The sequence below is a fragment of the Drosophila teissieri genome, chromosome 3L, assembly GCF_016746235.2.
Source record: "Drosophila teissieri strain GT53w chromosome 3L, Prin_Dtei_1.1, whole genome shotgun sequence".
Taxonomy (NCBI): Eukaryota; Metazoa; Arthropoda; class Insecta; order Diptera; family Drosophilidae; genus Drosophila; species Drosophila teissieri.
Genome location: NC_053031.1, coordinates 13,279,532 through 13,289,869, shown reverse-complemented (window position 1 = coordinate 13,289,869; position 10,338 = coordinate 13,279,532). Strand labels below are relative to the sequence as shown.

The 10,338-nt window shown below is 42.5% G+C and overlaps 1 protein-coding gene across 1 annotated transcript; it reads right to left on the bottom strand.

The window, feature by feature from the left end:
* Positions 1-558: 558 nt before the first annotated feature.
* On the bottom strand, positions 559-1,348 carry LOC122616475. Its single transcript, XM_043791938.1, has 4 exons — positions 1,214-1,348; positions 930-1,156; positions 764-874; positions 559-706 (listed from the first exon to the last, which is right to left on the bottom strand). The coding sequence occupies exons 1-4, from the start codon at positions 1,346-1,348 to the stop codon at positions 559-561; spliced, it is 621 nt and encodes a 206-aa protein (XP_043647873.1).
* Positions 1,349-10,338: the final 8,990 nt, after the last annotated feature.

Genomic DNA, 10,338 nt, shown 5'->3' with positions numbered 1-10,338 from the left:
AATGCTTTAATTGATGCGATGCGACAAAAGACGGACTGGCATGGTACTTGCTGAAAAAGGTGGGTGGGCATGTGGGTGCGATTGCAAACTGTAAAAGGCAATCAACCCTGTCGCTCTTTTGTGTTCCGGGATTTTGTCAGGGTGATGACTATGACGCGCCGGCGAGATTCCACTTCTTTTTTTGTTACTTTCCTCCTCCTGTCTGTCGGTGTGTTTGACAAATCCTATAAACAACCCGGGGGCAGCTTTTTGTGTTCCACGTTTCGAAATTTCAATGAATTTTAAATTGAAACTCTCCGGCTATGAAATAGGAGGAAAACAAGGTGATTCAGGTGGCCATTGATATGTCAGATGGGGTTGAGCCACCTCGTTGTCTGCATCCATATCAAATTCTGCTATCCATGGCAGACACCAAATATTCAACGTACTTCTTGGCTTTAATTAGGGTTTTCGATTCCTGAAACTTGGTTGAAGGCAACCTATTCTATTTATTTAATTTTTCCCATAAACTTAATTCAATCTTTGATATATTCACATTGGAAATATGAGCTGATACGTTCAAAAGTTCATTTTGTTGACGAACGAAAACCAATTAATTATCTTTGTATTGCAGTCATACTTTGAACAATCCCTTCGTGATCCATCTTTTTCCGCGCGAATAAAATCCAGAGCTCGATTAGACTCGGAGTTTAAAGTAGACGAGGGACTGCATACAAATTTAAAAAAATATTATAACAATATAATAAAGTATTAAATGACGCACCTTAAAAGCAAGTGTAACATTTCTCCTGCAGTACTAAAGTCCCTGGCAAATTTGATATTGTTAGCCTCGCATATCGCCTCCAAAAGACAGTCATGACCATTTAATCCATATCTAATGGATAATATGAGAATAGTTATCGAATCAGGAGTGAGATGACTAAACTTACCCATTAAGCATGTGTTCGATAAATTGGTAAAGTTGCCAGCGCAAATCTGTGGGCTTCATAAATAATTTTCGTTGGGCGTCTATGGTGTTTGGTTTGTATTCAGGAAACAGTGGGTTTTGCCTATAGACGGATGCATTATAGGGCAGATAATACTCCGCTTTCAGGACATAGCCCACAGTGAGCGATTCGTACTCAAGATCGGCAGGAATACCGATACCGGCAATGAACTAAAAGATTAAACAAAACAATAATATGGTCTTTGCTTGAATTCAAATTATGATTACCTGATGTCTTGTGGGCGCTTGTCGTGGAAATATCAAAAAACGTTTAGCCCTGGAGTGCACATCTTCAGATGCAACTTGTTGCAAGAAGGTGAAGGAAAGCGTTGCACTAACAAAAAGCCACATGGACCTATTCATGTCGGAGGCTGGAAATCAACTAAACTAAGTGCACTTATCGCAAGGCAGCGCAGAATCTTCTGCAATTAGCACTTCTGTGGTAAATAAGAAAGTTATTTGCAGGTCAATATGGTAGATACAATGTAACTCAGATGGCAGCTAAGTCTGCATAGAATTCAAAATTAGAAGATTAATGTTAATCTTCGAAACAAGTACGCTTATATTATATCTTATATCTTAACCATGCCAATAAGACCACAACCTATAGACAATGCACAATTATTCAATTATTATTAACAAAACCTGTCGTAGTTTGCCCCATCATACATAATCGATGCATACATCTGTTTCCATTCAAATTACCCGCATTGTTAAAGGGCGGACAGTTCTCTTTCCTTGTTTTTTGGGGTAAAACTGTAATGCAAAAGCCGAGAATTGCGTTTTCAACTGGCTGTTGCCATGGCAATTTTCGAGCCCATGGAAAGCGGCAACTACGTAGAGCGCCAGCACGAAGTATGTAGTTATTTTGCTGCACGCAAGTCGTATTCAACGTGACGCGACGCATGGTGCACGCAACCCGAAATTAGGCGCAGGACAAACATGTGTGTGCAGCAGTGCTGTCGATCTAGCGGAGTTTTTAGTAAATTCAGCTATTTTGTAATTACTACCATAATTATTTGCATCCACTTTCATACTCAAAATTCGTGTTCATTTTCAATATATAGTATGAAAATTTAAGAATGCTAGTTCCTCAGAAATAGAAACATAAAGCATAAAATGTATTGGTGGTGTTACTTGTTAAGTGCTGTTTTTAGATCCTATAAACTAGCTCCTTCTAATAATGCACATGACCATACTTCTCATCACTGATTAGCCTGCTGCAAAAGCTGATAAGGTTGAGTGGGAAAAGCGGGAATTTCGCAAAAGAAGGCCGAAACCAAGCGGCAAGCCAGAAGGCGTAAACACTGCACGCTGCACGCCGCGTTCCACCTGATCGACTTTTCTAGGCACACAGGGATGGCGGCCAAGGGATGATGGTTAATGAAAGGGAGAAAGTGGAAGCGGGAAGGAAATCGGGGTTATGGGATGGGTAAACCGGAATGGAGGAACACGGGAACGGGCAGCTGTTGCCCCGGCGTCATTCTAATGCACAATGCACAGTGGGCATGAAATATTGTTGACAGGTGAAAACGCTACACACTCCATGTATCTGGATGCCTGTAGCGTGGGGCACGCGCGAGTTAACGACATCGGGACACGTCACAGACGCGGGCACAGGCGGTGGTTTGGGGCAGATAAGCCGAAAGAGATACGTTGTCCACATGGGGGACGTAGCGCCCGAACAGGGACCCTCGGGGCGGGCGGAGGTTACGTGCTGGTCGGCCATTTGGGCCGCTGTCTCCATGTCCCCCGGGGGTGTGGGGGCGGCCGGAAAACGGTAATAAGTGAAAGTGTGTGCCAAGTGAAAGGGTGGCCGGGTGGGGGGAAGGATAAGATTCGGGGGACTGCGACCATCAACAGCTATGCTGGTGTCAGCCAACCCCCGGGGCATTCTAATAAATACTTGATTAGTTGAATAATAAATCCAAATGCTGTGTCGCACTTCAAGGAAATGCTGAAAGTTCGAATTTCCAACGAATTCAATCATCTCCAATAGGACTTGATGCAAAAATAACTTTATGTAAAGCGAGAGTTTCGGAAGTTTTAATTTATAAAAGTTTATCATTCATAGACGAAATATACAAAATTATAATGTACACCATTTAATAATCCTTTGATATTTTTAGTAGATTTGTAAATTATATTCAAGACTTTTCAAGACTGTACCTTGTGGCATAGTTATATAGTGTTATATAGTTATGTATATGGTAGCGTTATAAAATTTAAAAGTGAAATCATACACTAACTTTTTCATATCCTAGAATGCGAATTTTTTTTTCTTATCGTGGTAGGAAACACGCTTATACCGGAAACGGCAATCTAAATGCATTTTATTTGAATGCATGAAAGCCGTTGACAATTAGGCTAACTTCTACACGACGCCTTCGGCGATAGGCAAATGTCCTGGCTTATCAATAACAGGTGAAACTCCGAATTTGCATGGGGCGCGAGCGTGCGGCACGCAGACTTTGCCCCATGTTCCCATATTCGAGTTCAGTTTGAATGCGAGTTCAGTTCCTGCGGGTCTGCAATAAATTCACTTTGCATTTTAATTTCAACTGGAAAACTGGAAAAAGTAAAGCGAAAAAGTGTGCAATTTATCCATAGAGAGCGCAAAGGAAGGAAAGAATGCAAAATGTTGTAATTTCTGCGGCTGCGGCGGCGGCTGCTGCGTTGCATCCCTGTGGCACACGTAGTCGCGTAGTCAAGTTTTGGCCTCTAATGTTGCTGAAAATTGAATTTCTTATTACAAAAATGCTCGCATTGCGTGCGGCGGCTGCTATTGTACAACAACGTAAAGAGCATTACGTGTTTACGTAAAGTTTCGGCGGCGCCCGTCGGCCAAATTGCTTTCCACATCACCCCTAGCTTTTTCCCAGGGCTTTTCCCTTCCCATCCGTTCCGTTCCGTTTGTTTATTTTATTATTTTTGTTTGCGCTCAAATTAAATGAAATGTTTATTCAAACGATGAAAATTGCTTTAAAAAATGTAAAATGGCGAGAAAGGAGAGGCAGGCAGACAGCCGAGAAATGGCCAAAATGATATGCCAAAAGGGCTGCCAAAATGTCGCCGCCAATGTCCTTTTGTGCTGCGCATCCTTAGCCCAAGAACTAGTTGGGCTTTGACAGACTTTTCTGACTTTTTGCTATCTTTGGTTTATCGCCCAACTGAATCATGTCAACCGCAAAAAGGGGCATCATCTTGGATTACCATAAAGACGTCCGCATCCTGCGTCTAGGCGCCATTCATTTTTCATACATGTACATACATACAAGCGAGCGGGTCCTGTTTCTTCCTGCAGGACTCGGGACCAGGATCCTGCATGTGTGCTGGCCCCAAGGCATTGTTCGATTCAAAACGCCAGGCAACAAGCCAGTTGGGAAATTTTATAAATGAGCTGCCAACCACTCCCCTTTTCCGCTGGGCCAGGAAACGAGCAAATCGCCTCGAGAGTCCTTGTGCCAAAAAAGGACCGCCGTCACAATGCCCCAAAAGTCTTGATGGTCAAAGCCAAAGTGCAATGTCCGTGATGACTTGCCAGCCCAGTCATCCCCATAACCCCAAGGCTTAACCCACTACTTCCGCTGCCCAAACCCGACCCCCTCAAATAGACGGAATCCGGTGCCGGGCGACAACTTTGACGCCAGGCCAAAAACTGAAGTGTAGGAGCTGAGTTCCGGTCGTGTTTATATTGAAGGATGTCTTCTCCGCTCACGTTCGCTTTTTGCCGAGCAGCAATCAATCATGCGGTTTAAATTAGGGTATTTACTTAAGTCGGTCAATCGATAGAGGCGAAAGTAAAATATTTTCCCAGTCTATCCTCGTCACTCTCTTTTTTTTTGGCCTTCGCACTCTGTCAAAGTGACCAACATCCTGAAACTTATGGGGCTGAGAATGTGGTTTTAAAGGATTTCACTACGGTCATCAACGATTGGCGATGCCCTTAAAAGCGAAAGAAAGGGGTCTTTGTGTTTAGACAAGCTATATGGCTTTATATATGTATTTACTAGAGGCTTACAAAAAGGGCTTATAGACTCTGGTTATAAATGGTTCTTAAAAATTGTGGCTTAGAAATGAAATATTTTAAGCGAAGTATAAATTGTGTCTTACCTCAAAAATGTTTTTTATTGTATAAAAAAATGTTGTTCATAACAACGCTTATGTGGGAAACAAAACTGAAGTGTCACTCTACCAAATCTTAAATTACAATCTGCCGATAAAAGGTTGGTCAATGTCAACTTCTGGTGAGTAGAGCAAAAGTTTCGTTCCACATCTATTTGCCTTTGGAGAAGTTTATGCGGGCTGAGTGTGTGGGAGCAGGTTAATGACATGCCAGGAACCTTTTGACTGCCAACACCCCATCGAGGACCCAGGACTCCTTGCCAGGAACCTCCCTGTGAAAACCCCACAGGGGCACACCCGTATTAATCACGAGCCTGTCACCTTGCGTAAATATGGCAAAATGAGTGGAAAATGAGCCAAAGATGCTACAGGATACATTTTTGGTAATGAACTTTGCAGTCAAAGTTTATTAGAATCAAGGCAAAGTTTTAACTTGCTTGTCGGAGGGCGCAGTTAATGAGTGGAGGGCCAAAGTAAATAAGTTCGCATTATGAGCTCCGGAAAAGTTACTCCGCCTCAAAGGCAATCAAGCACTTTTGGACTTTGATAAATCATAGTTGACCTGTATCAAGCTGTACCGCAATCGATGATTTATGGAAATTGCCCAAACCTTTTCCATCCCTTTATGTTTGTAAGCCGCTTAGCAATTTGTCAAATAATTGTGTTTGCTGAATATATCTTATCAATACATTGATTTTCACGCCTATAAAGTGCCCGGACCACCAGACAAACAAATTACGTCCAATGATTTCGTACTCAATAGTGCAAACCCATCCCGATCCTGATCCCGATCCAGTCCTCCGGCGATTCCCCGTAGTCAAATAACATTAAGGTGTGCCATTCGCTCAGTATCTGTGTAAATTATGAAAATTACCACAAAACGCTGCAGTGTTCCATTCAATCGCATCGCATCGCATGCGGTTTACGGGCATTTTAAGCCACACATTCGCACACAGGTGTTGTTTGTCCTGCCAAGGGAATTTACATTGATCTCTGAAGGAGTCGTCGTGTGGGCTGTGCGTGCATTTAATGCTGTGTTAAATTGAAAATTTGCATAAAATATTTGCTGTTTATTTATTGGCCCAGGTATACATGTACACTCGCCCTCTCCTATTTGTCTGTGCATCGACTCGGCCAACTAAATAGTTGATGCGATTTGTGTGCAATTTTATGGTCAACTTAGCCAGGAACTTTGCTCTTTCCTTTCCTTTCCGGGATGCTGGGGTTCCGGGGTCGCCGGTGCTAAGTTTGTATGACCATAAACTTGGTTACAACTAAATCGATTTCGGTTTTCAATTTATTATTATGTGTGCCTTGGTATGTAAGCAGACTTAACTTGGCTTGTTGCGTTTGTTGCCATTTGTCTATCGATGAGTTGCAAATAAATGGAATTCAACAAATCATTCCATTCAATATATCGAGTTGTGGTGGAATCTCTAGAATTTTAATACAAATGTATTAATTACAAATTCTTTTTATTCTTTTTTTATTGATCTTTAAACAAGTCAAATAAGACGATGAAAGTATTTAATTCATTTTCTATCTTTCTCAGTTCCCAGCATTTACCATTTTCTTTTTCTTTTATCTTGGGAGTGCTCAAACTCCCGGAAACTTTTCAAGGGGTTTTTCCGGAGAGTTTTCCTGATTTCAATGTGGGCTTTTGGCAGCCTCATTTTCTGGATGAAGCAAAAGTTCTTCATGCCGCGTCTTGGCATATGTAAATAAGTGCCGAACAAAAATTGCCACGAATCAACTTTTTTTGTGCTGCCACCGTATGTGCGCTGGGGTTAGTGATAAAAAATTGAGGGGGCGGGAAATGTGGGGGGGCATTTGCCATTTTATAGTGTGTTTATTTAGCACTTGGAAAATATTACTTTTTGCGCCCAGCAATAATTTTAATTGCTTTGCCAGTGCCAGTGCCAGGAGTCGTCGGAATCTGGGGATTGGCCTCCAGGCCTCCATCTCCTCCAGCACTTCCCCTCTGATGCTGATGCATTCGCGAAAGTTAAGTGGCAAAAGTTTTCACACTAAAGTTGAAGTTGCCGCCCCCCAGTTGTTGTTGTTGCTGTTGTTGTTGCTGTTGTTTTCGGAGAGCAAACATCAACGCCCACGCGAAGTGAAACAGTAGCAAAAGCTGGATATTATTTGAGTTTTGGTCCCTTTTTTCCGAAAACCCCCACCACAGTCCAACCATCATCCGCCTTTCAACCGCTCCACTTTTTTTTGTGCTCGGGCACTTTGATTGTTTTGAGATTTCGCGGCAGCACATAAACTTGTGCTTGATGAGCGGAGGGGGGGATGGGGGAAGTTCCGATTTGTTTATCATTGAGGGGAACAAAGGTTGGGGAAAAAAGTGCAAAGCCATCAGATTTAAATAAAATAAAAGTTTAAATTGAGATTGGCACCAGTGCTGGAAATTAGTTTCTAAAGCAAATAATTTAGCTCTAGTGCTAGGGTGAACTCTATTACTTGTTTACTTTATTAGTACAATTTGTGTGTAGTTAAAATGAATTACTAGAACCTATTTGAAGTAATATTATTATTGTGATTTTTTAAAGTTTTTTTTTACATGAACTCTGAATATTGCTGAACTAACGCTGAGCTTTCGAAAACAGTTTACATCGCTGTCAGTCTAGATTTATTTTCTTCTCGAGGTCACCTTTTGGCCAAGACACCTATTTCGCATTTTAAGGTATCAATTTCCTTCGAACCTGCAGTTTATGGCCTATCAATGGCCGTGCCAAGTTGTTTGGCACCAAGCAGGACAGCTAAATCAATTTCGGTTCCCTTCACTTTTGCGTTCGGCCAATTCCGATGGGAGAACCTTTTGGTAATTGCATTAAATATGCAAAAAAGCCGGGAAAAGCCGGAATAGGACGTGTCTAGGCAAAGGGCTTCGAAGTTCGAACCAATTAAATATTGTAGTTTATGTGTGTGGCGAGGAGCAGAAAACAACTCATGAGGAATCATGGGCCGCAAAAAAGGGCCTTCACTGTCTTAACTCAAACAGGCATTAAATTATCAAAACCGAAAGGGACCCCGGCGATATGGGATCATATGAGGTTGGGGGTTAGGGGTTGGGGATTGGGGCTTTGGAGTGATACCGCCGACACAGCATAAATATACCGGAAAATAGTGCGTGCCTTCGTTACAGATTTACAGCAAATAAAAATGGCCGTGCTGGAAGCTCGTTGCGTATACGCCGCGTGTGCTAGACGGCACTGATTGCCAAAGCTGAGCATAGGAAATCAATTCGAGCGTATAAATGTGGGTCACAAGGGGGATGGAGCTGTGGAGGCTGTGGCAGCGAGATTTTTACCCACTCTGCAAGTGAGTCAGCAAATTGCTGCCAAGCTGGAGGAAAAACTTGGACGTTTACGCATAATTTAAGTGAATTTACGCCTCTCAGAGACTTTAAGCTGTGCTGAAGCCGAGTTCACTCGACTCGATTCCCTTTGCAAGAAACGCATCGAAGCGTTGTTAGCCAAAAGTTGATTTTCCAAGCCATAAAAGACAATCGCTCGAAATCCAAAAGACGCTCATCATATACTCTCGCACTCTGGCACTCTTACACACATAAAGACATCTCGAACTGCAATCAAATTCTACACTTCAATGGACATTCAGACACTCCACCCCACGATGTGGATACTTTGTCACACTTTCCTCCTTTTAACTGCAATTTCTTTGGGGAACTTTTGTCAACTTTTAGGTGAAAGTGCGCCAGCAGACGGAAAAGCGAAGCCAAACAGAAATGGAAGATTTTCCAACCAAGCCGAAAACTTTGTTCTTATCGCCAATGCCTCGGAAAGGAGCTTTGGCATTAAGTAATGGATCCCTATTACGAAAATCGAGGGCAGGAATGTCGGGGGCGAAAAAAACTTTTATTTTTTCTGTGTTAACCAAGGCCTAGGGCACAATTGAGGATCAAGGAGTTTATGAAGTAAACATGGGAAGTTTAAATTGAAAGTTGGTAATTGCACAAGCCATTTTCAAGGGAATCTCTAATAAATAGTTGTTAATATCATACGCTAGGAATTTACTTCTAATCTTTAATCCTACAAATATTGAAAGCATTTAAATTATTTGGAGTTTTGCGAGTAACCATGAATATATAAAGCTAGTAGGGAAGTCAATGTAAGTTTGGGCCTCACTATTTTTTGCTTATTATCCGTTTGTTCAGCTTTTTGCATATATTTACTCACACTCGCCGGCCAGTTTGGTCCGAAAGCAAGTTCTTGGCTCATTAAAAGGCCAAGAAGCAATTGCAGTGCCAGCAATTGGGAACCACATGAGGACGGAATTCGAACAAAGTTCGTCCCTTTGCGTGTACCACCAGCAGCCAGACTGCCAATTTGGCCAGAAAAAATTGTGGCAGGAGGTTGGTTGGTTGGTTGGATTGCTGGCCGGTTGGATCTGGGCAATATTTCACTCCAGGAAGCGATCGATCCATGGCTCTCTCTCTGTGCCTGGCTGTTTCTGTGCCGGCTTATCACGCAAATCTGTCAGATAAAGTTTTCCTTTGCATACGTGCGCATAACTGGCACAAGCTGGCCGATCCGTCGATCGGTTGGTCAGAACCCAGAAACTGAAACGAAGCCCCCATTCCACGTCTGCTCCTCTCACTCGTGCAGAACGTGGATCGCAATTAAATGTTCGCTTTTTGGACAAGATGCAGTGCAGCGCCACGGCGATGTGGAACCTGCTACTTTCCAAAGGAACGAGAGGAACAATCGTGATCTTATCATTTCTTGCTTTGTTCATGTTCGATTTGTGAATTTGTGTTTTACTACCTCAAGTATCGCCGCCGTATCGACAGGATAGTACGATGAAACGATGCTGCATTTCGGGGCCAGCATTTTCATGACATTTCCTACTCGACCGCATTTGCAAACAGACCGCGTCCAGTCGCGATCTCCGACTCTGGCCGATGCTTTATTTTTCCATTTAAATAATTTATAAGTGAGGCCGAGGAACAAAATCTCTGTGCCTTTTGTCCCCCGATCGTGATAAGCTCTCCCCATATATACATTTATATTTTTTTTCATCCCTGCACCAGCATTGTCTTTGGCGACAGCGGCGAAAAAAAAGATCTACATAAAATGTAATTTAATTTAATTTATTGCAACCTGCTTAAGATTTATGGGCAAGTCAGCGCAAATATTGGCATTAATGTCAGCCAAAAATATTGCGAGCTTGGATGGGTCCACAAAAAGTGGAGCAGGTGA

Excerpts from the sequence above, each read along its gene's own strand:
- LOC122616475 (XM_043791938.1), bottom strand. The coding sequence starts at position 1,348 with ATGAATAGGTCCATGTGGCTTTTTGTTAGTGCAACGCTTTCCTTCACC. Across the intron at positions 1,157-1,213 it reads AAGCGCCCACAAGACATCAG|TTCATTGCCGGTATCGGTAT; the intron begins GTAATCATAATT and ends TTAATCTTTTAG. Across the intron at positions 875-929 it reads ATCGAACACATGCTTAATGG|ATATGGATTAAATGGTCATG; the intron begins GTAAGTTTAGTC and ends ATTATCCATTAG.